The sequence below is a fragment of the Scyliorhinus torazame genome, chromosome 16 (genome assembly GCF_047496885.1).
Source record: "Scyliorhinus torazame isolate Kashiwa2021f chromosome 16, sScyTor2.1, whole genome shotgun sequence".
Lineage (NCBI taxonomy): Eukaryota > Metazoa > Chordata > Chondrichthyes > Carcharhiniformes > Scyliorhinidae > Scyliorhinus > Scyliorhinus torazame.
Window position 1 is genome coordinate 116,740,178 of NC_092722.1, and position 12,890 is coordinate 116,753,067.

Consider the following 12,890-nt stretch of genomic DNA (forward strand, 5'->3'; position numbering starts at 1 on the left):
ACTTTGAAGGATTCCAACCCTTCGAGTACTTCCTCTCTATATGAGTATCCCATCCAATATCTCATTATGTCCCTCCTGGACTACTATATCGGAATCATACCTTTCCTTTGTAAACACGGTGACAAAATATTCATTTAAAACCCTTCCCACAGCCACAGCATCCACACACAAGTTCCCTTCTTCATCTCTGATAGGTCGCACTTTTTTCTAACTAACCTTTAACCATTAAAATATTGGTAAAACAACTTTAGTTTTCTTTAACGTTACTTGCAAATCTTTTTCATGCCCTCTTTTTGATTTCCTTTTTTACTTGAACCCTGCACATCTGATACTCATCTAGGCTATCTGCAGTGTTTCGTTCTTTATGCCTATTTTATGCTTGCTTTTTCTGATTTGTCTGAATTGTGATCACTCTCCCCGATATGGTCGGCAACTGTTGCTTCACCCACTCACCCTTCTTCTTTCCCCTAGGCTAGGTCTAGAATTGCATATCCTCTCATTGAGTTTGTCACTGAGAGGTTGAAAAACTTTCCTGGCACGCTGCATGAATTTTTATCCCTCAGTGTCCCTTATATTATTTTAAACCCATTGATATTGGCATAGTATCCTGCTATTATTGCCCTCTTGTTCTTACAGGCAGACATTTGCGTACATATTTGTTCTGCTGCCTCCCTTTGACTATTTGGTGGTTTGTAGTGTACTCCCAGTAGTACCCTTTTTATTACAAACTCAACACATAAAGCCTCGTTTGTTGACCCTTTCCGTATATCATCCCTTCTCACAACTGGAATTGATTCTTTAAGCATTTGTGCTATTCCCCCTCCTTTTTTATCTCCCAATCTTTCGTGTCTGAAGACTCTATAACTGGGGTTGTTGACCTGCCATTTTCCCCCTCCTTTAGCCAAGTTTCCAATGTAGCAATGACATCCTGCTTCCATGTGGTATCTGTGCCCTTAACTCATCTACCTTGTTTGTAATATTCTTTGCATTGAAGCATGAACATTTTAACCCCATAATTTTCTCTTGATGGTCACCTTTAAAACTTTGCTTCTTCTGTAATTCCAAGTCCATCATCACATCTTCTACATCATTAGCTCTCCTTCCATTTTCCTGATCTGAATCTGACCTATCTGATCCTACTTATGGGATCCCTGCCTCTGCCACACTGGTTTAAATTCTCCGCAACAGAATTAGCAAAAGCCCTCAAAAGGACATTGGTCCCAGCTCTACCTGGGTGAAACTGCCTGGTATGTACAGGTCCTACCTTCCCCAGAACCGGTCCAGTGCCTCAAGAAGTTGGATCCCTCCCGGCTATACCATCCCTCCAGCCACAAGTTAATTTGGTCTGTCCTTATTGCTGCTCTCGTTAGCAAGTGGAACTGGCAGTAATCCTGAAATTACTCCATTTGAGGTCCTCCATTTTAGTTTATCTCCTAACTTCCTGTACTCAGCTCGGAGGTCCTCATCCCTTAGTTTTCCAGTGGTTGCCAGTGTGCACCACGACCACTGACTGTTCACCTTCAAGGCCCCCCTCCACTCAAAATGCCCTGCACCTGCTCCATAACATCCTAGACGTTGGCACTAGGGAGACAACATATCATCCTCAATTCAAGTTTACGGCCACAAAAGCGTCTGTCTGTCCCCTAACTATTGAATCCCCGATCACTTTAGCCCTGACACTCGTTTTTTTTCCACCCCTCTGAGCAACAGAGCCACTCACGGTGCCATGAACTTGGCTACTGCTGCTTTCGAGAGGACATCCCACCCAACAGTATCCAAAACAGTATATCTGTTTCAGAGGGGAATGACCACAGGAAACTCCTGCACTACCTTCCTGAGTCTTTTAAGAAAATCTTTATTGTCACAAGTAGGCTTGCATTACCACTGCAATGAAGTTACTGTGAAAGTACCCTAGTCGCCACACTCTAGCGCCTGTTCGGGTACACTGAGGGAGAATTCAGAATGTCCAAATTACCTAACAGCACGTCTTTCAGAACTTGTGGGAAGAAACCGGAGCACCCAGAGGAAACCCACGCAGACACGGGGAGAACGTGCAGACTCTGCACAGACAGTGACCCAAGCCGGGAATTGAACCTGGGACCCTGGCACTGTGAAGCAACAGGGCTAACCACTGTGCTACCGTTCCGCCCGTTGTTCCTGATTGTTCCTGATGGACACACACGGCTTTTCAGCCTGAGCAATCCTCAACTGCAGTGTGAACAACTCGGTAAACATGCTGTCCACGTCTTCCTCAGCAACGCGGATGTTCCATAGTGAGTCCCCCTACGGTTAGCTAGAAGCTACATTTGGACACACCTTCGGCACACATTGGGCATCAGGGATGCTAGACATATACCTCCATTTCATACATTGTGCAGGAGGAGCATATCATGGGTCTCAGGTATCCTGCCAAGACGTCCCTCTCAATTAAGCTAGTTACTCCCTTAAAAAAATTACGTTAGCTAGGGGCCTTATTTATGTTAGTTAGGAATCTTGTTTCTTTCCAAACACCTCTACTTTAAGTGCATAGTATAATTCTCTACTCTTTTTTTTAGTCCCTACCTTAGTATTGAGCAATGAATTACTTTAATAGATTGAAAATACTCACCGGCACTTACTCAACAATCCCACATCACTTTCTGAACTGGCGTTTGTTGACTGCTCTTCCTCTGATTGAGCAATAGGTCCTCTGCAATCCTCTCCTCAGTTATGGTGGCCATGGCGAGTTTTCCCAGAGTGCTGCTCAGTGACTCCTCATTAATGACATTAGGATTCTTAAGGAACTTGACAATGTCATGTGAGAGTACCTTTAAGGAATGGGTGTTTAAGAAATGTACCTTTAAGAAATGGTTGTTCAAGAATTGTACCTTTAAGAAATGGGTGTTCATCAGTGATGCCAGAGTGTGGGTGGAGCTGAGCTGACTGTCAGCTTTTTACTTTCATTTTTGGCTGTTTGCTGCAGGGTGTGTTTTAGTTTCGTTTTCAGTGTTGGAGCTGAAGCCAGACAGAGCAGGTGCACTATTAATCTCTCTGCCATGAAAAGACTATCTCTTCATCATTTGGTGAATTCAGAATTATAAATGTTCTCAGTAGTGAATGTAAACCTAATGTGCTTCTGTTAAAAGGTGTTTCTTTTGCCTTCTGGATGTTGTTTGGGAAGTTTTTAAGGATTACTTAGTTTTGTATTCTTTGGGGTTGTATTTGAATTAATGGTTGCTAAGATGTTCACTGTATGTTTTAAAAGGTTAACTTGAGTTCATAGAATAAACATTGTTTTGCTTTAAACAAATATTTTCCCATTTCTGCTGTACCACACCTGTAGAGTGGGCCGTGTGCTCCTCATACCACAATCTATTAAAAGTTGTGGGTCAGGTGAACTCCATGATGCACTTTGGGGTTCTCTAAACCCTGGCCCACAACAAATGGGTAAATGCTGAGAGGATATTTCCGCTCGTGGGAGACTCCAGGACCAAAGGCATATTCTCAGAATAAAAGGGTGTCAATTTAAGACTGAGATGAGGAGGAATTTCTTCTTTCAGCTTGCAACGTTTTGCCAGACAGCTGTGGGGGCCGGGTCCTTGTGTATTTTTAAGGCTAGGACAGATAGATTCTTGATCAGTGAGGAAATCAGGGGTTATGCGGAAATGGCAGGTAAGTAGACTTGAGGATTGTCAGATCAAACATGATTCTATTGATTGGCGGAACAGGCTCGAGGGGCTGAAAGACCTACTTCTGTTCCTACTGCTTATGGTCCACCAATAATATCAATAATTGCGATGATGGTACATTTCCAATTGTGGAATTCTAGCTGTGGAACCTTGCTTGACAGAAGTAACGGGCCAGATAATTAGGCATTATGGCTTTTCACAGTAACTTCATTGCAGTGTTAATGTAAGTCTACTTGTGACAATTAAAGCTTATTATGATGATGAAGGTACATCTGATTCACGACTCTTCCAGTTTCCCTATTATTAATTTTAACTATGTAAATATTTACTTCTGTATTCAATTTTTTGATCTGCCTTTCTGCTAAGGGAAGCTCCACAGCAGGACTGCCACCTCAAAATATTTTGCTCCTCCAATTTTCATTCATAATTGTATTGTTCTCACTTACTTTGTGAGAGAGAGAAGGAAAGTATGTGATTGTTCAATCTGAATTCATTAAAATCTCTTTATATCACTTTTTAAAAAAATGTCATTTTGTAAAACAGGAACACTTCTGGTGGATAACTTGCAGATTACTGGCCATGCAGGCGGCTCAAATCCTACTATCGCCTTATCATTGAAAGGCAACAATGACCACTGGGTGCTTCTGGACGCTGTCAATCAGAGACTCTATTTGAACAGTACTGGCCGAGTTCTCAACAGAGATGTAAGTTGTACTTAAGTCCCACAACAAATGTTTTAACATGTGGAAAAAAAAACATTGTGTATTAAATGTTCACATGGAGGGTAACTTTTTGAGACCCTAGATTTTTATCATCTCCGACATGTTCAGCGAGAATTCTTTCAAAGTTAACTGATTGTGTAAATGCCTTTGCTTATTTTGACCTTTTATTTTGCAAGAGCCATAAATAAGCAGATATGTACGAGATAACCTTTGAAGGGAACTTCTTCATGCTAAAACTAAAAATGTAATGGTTTCATCTTCATGCGACATATGTGTATTTCACCTGTGCTTAATGTTTTTAAAGGTTGTGGTCAATTGATTTCTCAACATGCTGTCTACACACCTACATTTGTTTTCATGTGACAGAGAGTGAACTGTTTTGTTTAGTTGGCTGCCTTTTGTAAAGCAATACCTCGCGCTACTTTTATCATTTTGTCAATTTCGCTACTTTCTAGTTTATAGACATTTATGTCTTATATTTTATGTTACATTTCTTTCATCAGTGTGAGGGCTTGAATCTCCAGGTATATTTGAGTGTTCTTTCTTCGCCTTTTATTCTTCGTTCACCATTGTCACATAGGACAGGATAATTTCTATTCTTCATGGGGGAAATAGTGATCCTGGGTCAATGTCCTTTCGATCGGCAAGTATAATGTGCATTTCCCATTTAGCTGCCCAGTCCCCAGTTCTCTTTATTTCATTATCAGAAAGAGTTTTAGCTGTTATGGGCAACTTTCCAAGGTGCACCCAATGTTGTGACACTGCACAGTCTGAGTGATGGGCAAGGAATCAGAAAATGAAACTGCTAACCTTGCATGCTTTGAGACAATGAAGATATGTTTGTGAAAGAGCAATGGTTGGCAATAACACTACAAATGGTAACATTTCAGAGATTGTAGGAATTCCTAACTTTGAATGGAATTTCCCCTCTGGGATTAATTCCGATGACAGGGTTTAAATGGGAACAGGGAGAGTTCCCCACCGGATGCCACTGGAAATTTGTGTGGTAGTGATGCACGATCAATTACACTCAAGACGAAGTGATTTCATAACTGAAGGCTTTAATCGACTAGAACTGTTCCCCAGCAGCTTCGGTGCAGAAAGTGAAGGCTGCTGGGACGGCACCAGTTCTTATACTCCGCCTGTCAGGGCGGAGCTACGTATCAACAGCCAATGGTAAACTCCTAGGTTTAACCAATGGTCATCAGCCTCTTAGGTACAGCAATACCTGATAATACCACATTCACACCCTGTTAAAAAAGAGTCCGGCGGGGGTTGTGGCCAGTGGTAACAGTCGCCTTTAACATGGTATGATCAGATATGGAGGTACAGTGATACCTCCTTACAGAGCTGTCGAGAATATTTACAAAGTGTTCGTTCACGGTTAAAGTCACAGCGAAGCAATCAGTCGATCGGGTGGCCTGGTCGTCCTTCTGGATCGTCTGGGCTTCAGTGGTGATTCTGGTGGGGGTCCAGGTGGTTGCGACTCTGGGAGCGTGGTTTCGGCCTCCTTGGCAGCTTCGTCACCCCTAGGCGGCGCTGTTGGGGCAAACGGTTGACACCGGGAGGGGGGTGGTGCATGTAGGGGGCGTCGGTGGGTGGGCAAGCCTAGACAGCAGCGGCGGAGTACTGACCCTCCAGTGAGGTGCTGTGGTGGGGGGTGGGTGGGGGGGGGGGGGGGGGATGGTTCAGACGCGCGTGGGGTTCCGGCGGGTGCCAGGTCCCGGAGGGAGACTGTATCTTGCCTGCCATCAGGGAACGCCATGTAGGCGTACTGGGGGTTAGCGTGCAGCAGGTGGACCCTCTCGACCAACGGGCCCGACTTGTGCGCCCACACGTGCTTCTGAAGCAGGATGGGTCTGGGTGTCGCTAGCCAGGTTGGGAGCGAGGTCCCGGAGGAGGACGTTCTGGGGAAAACAAGGAGACGTTCATGAGGTGTCTGATTGGTAGTTGTACAGAGCAGTGACCAAATGGCGTGGAGGGCCACCGGGAGGATTTCTTGCCAGCGGGAGACTGGGAGATTCCTGGACCACAGGGCCAGTAGAACAGTCTTCGTTCCGTTCTCCCTCTCCACCTGTCCGTTTCCACAGGGGTTGTAACTGGTCGTCCTGCTTGAGGCAATGCCCCTGCTGAGCAGGAATTGACGCAGTTCGTCGCTCATAAAGGAGGACCCCCTATCACTGTGTATGTACGCGGGGAAACCGAACAATGTAAAGCTACCCTGGAGGGCCTTGATGGCGGTGGTTGCGGTCATGTCTGGGCAGGGGATGGCGAATGGGAACCGGGAGTACTCGTCAATCACGTTCAGGAAATACGTGTTGCGGTCGGTGGAGGGGAGGGGGCCTTTGAAATCCATGCTGAGGCGTTCAAAGGGACGGGAAGCCTTTATCATGTGCGCCCTCTCTGGCCGGTAGAAGTGCGGTTTGCACTCCGCACAGATTTGGCAGTCCCTGGTGACTGTCCTGACCTCGATGGAGTAGGGCAGGTTGCGGGTCTTGATGAAGTGGAAGAAACGAGTGACCCCCGGGTGGCAGAGAAAGAAAAATTAGTATGTTCTGAATTCAAAAGTGTTTGGAATCACTATGCTTGTTACACATGTCACACTTCGGTAAATATAGTTCTTTTGCAATTTAATTACATCTGACGTTGTGTTTTGTGAAAGTACTTAAACCTGTGTGTTTCCCCCCACCCTCCGCCATCATCGTCCATGGGAGATTCCATGTTCCCTGGAATCAGGAGCAAGGAGTAAAGGTCTTTTCCAGGGCCCTTGCAAGCCAAGTGCAAGAGATCTCCCAGAAATCAGAGAACCAAAGAACATAGAACCATAGAAAATTTGCAGCACAGAAGAGGCCATTTGGCCAGTCTTGTCCATGTCAGCCCAAAGACATCCAGGTCCCCTTTCTAATCCCACCTTCCTGCACCCAGTTCATAGCCCTGTACCTTACAGATCCAGGTACTTTTAAAAAAGAGTTTCGGGTCTCTGCCTTCACCACCAACTCGGCCAGCGAATTCCAGTCTCCCATGACCCTCTGCGTAAAAAAGTACTTCTTCACGTCCCATCGACATCTTCTGCCACTTACATTGAATCTATGTCTCTTGGTTCTAGAATTCTCCACCAAGGGAAACAATTTTATCCTGTGCACTCTAATTTGTTACACAATGTAGAAATGCAAACTAACCACTGAACCTTTGCTCCTGAGACTCTCATTTGTCCCAAGACCATAGTATTGCCAGTACTACATGCTGGGTTCACCTTCACTTGTCCAGTTGAGATGACCTCCACCCCCAATGACCTAATTCCCATGCAAGATCTCGAGATCTCCACCACAAGGCTCTGCATAATTGTGAGCCACCAAGGTGCTAGTAATGTTTAAGGTCGATCTAATACGTTTTTCCCCTTATCCCATCATCCACACCCTCCCCCACCATTACCATTGACCCCCCACCCAGTAATCACGTCTGACCTTCTCACTTTCACTATTCAACCCTCCCCATCATCTTCCATCCCGTACATGTCAATGAAGTCCCCTACCTTCTCGAACAGCCCACCCCAGTATGATAGACATTTTCCTGCTGACCCCCCCAAATTTGTATCACCATCTGCACCCCCTTCAACAACTTTCAGTGTTGCTTCGCTCAACATCACCGCACCCTCACTCTCCCATCCTCTCATCTCACACTGCGCCTTTTAACTGTCACCATCCCATCCTACCCCTGATATCCTCAGTATGCACTCCCCCAGGAATCCACCATTGACTCTACTGACCCCTCCCTCTGAATCTCTTCCCCTTCATACCTGCACAACCCCACCCCTGCCCACACTCCAGCACAGTCTTACCACCCTCCCGCGCCATACCAGCTCACCGATTTTACAACCCCTGCAGCCTCTCTCTGCATTAGACCCATCGCAGGAAAATTCCACCCTTTTTTGTGCCTCGAGAAAAGAAAATGCTGGATGTACACTGCAGATCAGGCAATATTGATAGAGAGAAAAATAGAGCTAGCAATTAAGACTGATGACTTTCTGTTAGAAATGGAAAGGGTTAGATATGTAACATTTTAAGCAAGCACAGGGACAAGAAAAAGGATGGGGGGAAGGATATAAGGGAAGGTCTGTGATAGCATGAAGGGCAAGAGGGATTAATCCTCCTGGAAGGCACAAGGAGATGGCAATGAAGTGCAAACAATACACTCTAGCTGGGTGACCTCAATGCCTTCAATCATCAAAAGTGGCTTGGTAGTACCATGAACCCCATTGGCAGAGAGAGGCTGTGGCTGGTGGGGAGAGAACCAAGAAGAGGTAAAAACCTGCTTGATCTCATCTTCGTCAATCTACCAATGGGTATTGGTAAGGCTGACCACCACACAGTCCTTGTTGGGACTAAATCATAACTGCACATTGAGGCCATCCTCGGTTGTGTTGGGTGGAACGTTTGCTCTCCATTGAAGACTTCACTGCTGTCCCTGTCTCCGGTGTCTGCGTCTGATCACATGTGTTGTGCACTTCACCATTTTATATGCTAACAATGTACCTTTTTTTTTAATAAACATTTTATTGAGGTATTTTTGGTATTACAACAACAGCAAACTAAACAATGTACATGAAACTATAAACAATGCAAAAGCCATCTCCGTCCCTGACAGGTCCCACCTTTATTAACTCCCTACTCTAAGCTAAACTAACCCCCCCCCCCTTCTGCTGACGATTAATTTTCCGCAAAGAAGTCGACGAACGGTTGCCACTTCCGGGTGAACCCTAACAGTGACCCTCTCAAGGCTAAATTGATTTTCTCCCAACAGAGAAAGCTAGCCATGTCCGATAGCCAGGTCTCCGACTTCGGGGGCTTTGAGTCCCTCCAAGCTAATAGTATCCGTCTCCGGGCTACCAGGGAAGCAAAGGACAGAACGTCTGCCTCTTTCTCCTCCTGGATTCCCGGGTCGTCCGACACCCCGAAAATCACCAACTCTAGACTCGGTGTCACCATTGTTTTTAACATGGACAAGACATCTGCAAACCCCTGCCAAAATCCCCTAAGCTTCGGGCATGTGGACATGGTTCGCTGGTCCTCCCGCACATTTTGCACACCTGTCTTCCACCCCAAAGAATCTGCTCATCCGGGCCACTATCATGTGAGCCCGATGAACGACCTTGAATTGTATCAGGCTGAGCCTGGCACATGTTGCGGACACGTTGGCTCTACTTAATGCGTCTGCCCATAGACCATCCTCTATCTCTCCTCCCAGCTCCTCCTCCCACTTGCGCTTCAGCTCCTCGGGCTGCGCCTCCTCTGACCCCATAAGTTCCTTGTAAATGTCCGAGATGCTCCCTTTTCCTACCCACCCTCTGGAAACTACCCTGACCTGAATCCCCCTTAGCAGTAGGAGCGGGAAGGTTGACACCTGTTTACGTAGGAAGTCCCGCACCTGCAGATACCTGAGTTTGTTTCCCTTCGCCAACCCAAACTTCTCCTCCAGCGCCCTCATACTCGGAAAGCTCCCCTCTATAAACATATCCCCCATCCTCTCAATCCCTGCTCTCCCCCATATCCGGAACCCCCCATCCATACTTCTCGTGGCAAACCGGTGATTATTACAGACTGGGGACGAGACCGATGCTCTCTCTGCTCCCACATTTCTCCTCCATTACCCCCAGAGTCTCAGGGCCGCCACCACCACGGGGCTGGTGGAGTACCGTGCTGGCGGGAATGGCAGAGGAGCAGTTACCAACACCCACAGACTGGTACCCTTGCATGAAGCCGCCTCCATACGCTCCCATGCCGACCTCTCTCCCACCACCTGCTACCCAGTAATAGTTACAAAAGTTTGGCAGCGCCAGCCACCCTCTCCCCGACTCCGGTCAAGCATTACCTTTATTACTCACAGCGTCTTGCCCGCCCAAACAAAGCCAGTGATCACTTTGTTGACCCATTTAAAAAAGGACCGCGGAATAAAGATTGGGAGACATTGAAACATGAACAGGAATCTCGGGAGGACCGTCATCTTCACTGCCTGCACCCTCCCAGCCAGTGACAACGGAAGCGCGTCCCACCTCCGAAAATCGTCCTTGATTTTGTCTATTAGTCGGGCCAGATTTAATTTATGCAGCTGGTCCCATTCCCGCGCCACATGAATGCCTAGTTACCTAAAGCTTCCCCCTACTGATCTAAACGGCAGCTCCCCAAACGCCTCTCCTGTCCCCTCGCCTGGACGCAAACATATCACTTTTCCCCATATTTAGCTTATGCACCGAAAATCGGCCAAATTCCCCATGAATCCTCATGATTTCTTCCATCCCCTCTATTGGGTCCGACACATACAGAAGCAGGGCGTCTGCATAGAGCGAGACTCTGTGCTCTCTCCCCCCCCCCCCCCCCCCCCCCCCCCCGACCAGTCCCTTCCAGCCCCTTGAGGCTCTCAGAGCAATTACCAGCTAATAACAGTGGGGAGAGGGGGCATCCCTGTCTCGTCCCCCGGTGCAGTCTCAAATAATCCAATGTTGTCCTATTCATCCGTACACTTGCCACAGGAGCCTGATACAGCAACCTGGCCCAGTCAATAAAGCCCCGCCCAAATCTGAAATGTTCCAGTACCTCCCACATATAATCCCATTCTACCCGATCAAAAGCCTTTTCTACATCCATTGCGATCACTACCTTCCGAGGGCATCATGATCACGTTTAACAACATTCTTACATTGGCCACCTGCCTACCCGAAACAAACCCCGTCTGGTCTTCCCCAATAACGCCTGGAACACAATCCTCAATCCTGGAGGACAAGATTTTGCCCAGCAATTTGGCATCCACGTTCAACAGGGATATCAGCCTGTAGGCCCCACACAGCTCCGGGTTCTTGTCCCGCTTCAGAATCAGCGAAGTTGTGGCCAGTGACATCGTCGGGGGCAGCACCCCTCTTTCCCTTGCCTCATTAAATATCCTCATCAACACTGGCCCCAATATCCCAGAGAACTTTTTATAAAACTCCACTGGACACCCGTCCGGCCCCGGGGCTTTATCCGACTGCATGGCCTTCAGACCCTCCACTATCTCTTCCAACCCGAGTGGAGCCCCCAGCCTTTCTACCAGCTCCCCGTCCACCTTTGGGAAATTCAGCCCCTCCAAGAAATGCCTCATCCCCTCTGGCCCCATCGGGGGTTCCGACCTATACAGCCTACTGTAGAAATCCCGAAACGCCTTATTCACCCCTGCTGAATCTCCAACCAGGTTCCCATCTCCGTCTTTTACATTCCCTATCTCCCTGGCTGCCTCCCTCTTTCTAAGCTGCTGTGCAAGCAGTCTGCTAGCCTTCTCTCCATGGTCATAGATCGCCCCCCACGCCTTTCTCAGCTGCTCCACCGCCCTCCTTGTGGCTAACAAGCCGAATTCCGCCTGTAGCCTCCGCCATTTCCTTAAAAACCCTGCCTCTGGGGTCTCCGCATAACTCCTATCGATCTGTAGTATCTCCTTTACCAGTCGGTCCATCTCTGCCCTGTTCCCTTTCTCCCTATGGGCCCGTATCGAGATCAGCTCCCCTCTGACCGCCTTCAGTGCTTCCCAAACCACCACTGCTGAAATTTCCCCCGTGTCGTTGATCTGCAGGTAATTCTGAATACATTTCCTCAGCTGCTCGCACACCCCTTCGTCAGCCATCTAACCTCCAGTGCGGGCACTGGTTACTGTCTCTGCTAACCTGCAGATCAACCCAGTGCGGAACATGGTCTGAGATTGTGATCGCCGAGTACTCTGTTTCCACCACCTCAGCCAGTAAGGCCCTGCTCAAAATAAATCAATCAATCCGGGAGTACACTTTATACACGAATGAGTAGAAGGAAAACTCCTTCACCCTCGGCTGCCCAAATCTCCATGGATCCACCACCCCCCATCTGCTCCATGAACCCCTTTAGTTCCTTTGCCATTGCTGGCACACTGTCCATTTTCGAGCTTGACCGGTCCAAGCCAGGGTCAATAGCTGTGTTGAAGTCCCCTCCCATGACCAACCTGTGCGAGTCCATGTCCGATATCTTCCCCAGCATCCTCTTTATAAGCTCCAAATCATCCCAATTTGGCACATACACATTTACTAATACCCCCTGCACCCCCTCCAGTTTCCCACTGACCATAATGTATCGGCCTCCCACGTCCGAGACTATTCTACACGCCTCAAAAACCACCCGCTTATTGATCAGGATCATGACCCCTCTAGTCATTGAGTCTAGTCCCGAGTGAAAGACCTGACTGACCCAGCCTTTCTTCAATCTAATCTGGTCAGTTACTCTAAGGTGCGTCTCCTGCAACATTACCACGTCCGCCTTCAGTCCCCTAAGATGCGCGAACACGCGTGCCCTCTTGACAGGCCCATTTAACCCTCGAACATTCCAGGTGATCAGCCTAGTTGGGGGGCTCATTGCCCCACCGCTTCGCCGATCAGCCATCCCCTTTTTTGGGCCCGCCTCAAGCCCATGCTCCGCGCCTCCACCGGCCCGCCCCCAGGCAGCCCCCGCCC

The 12,890-nt window shown here is 47.8% G+C and overlaps 1 protein-coding gene across 1 annotated transcript in view; it reads left to right on the plus strand.

Moving 5' to 3' along the window:
* pcdh15b (protocadherin-related 15b) overlaps positions 1-12,890 on the plus strand; it is a 2,356,722-nt gene that overhangs the window by 1,431,475 nt on the left and 912,357 nt on the right. The window contains exon 10 of the mRNA XM_072478931.1: positions 4,212-4,372. Coding sequence (XP_072335032.1) covers positions 4,212-4,372 — 161 coding nt within the window. The remainder of the gene's footprint in view (positions 1-4,211; positions 4,373-12,890) is intronic.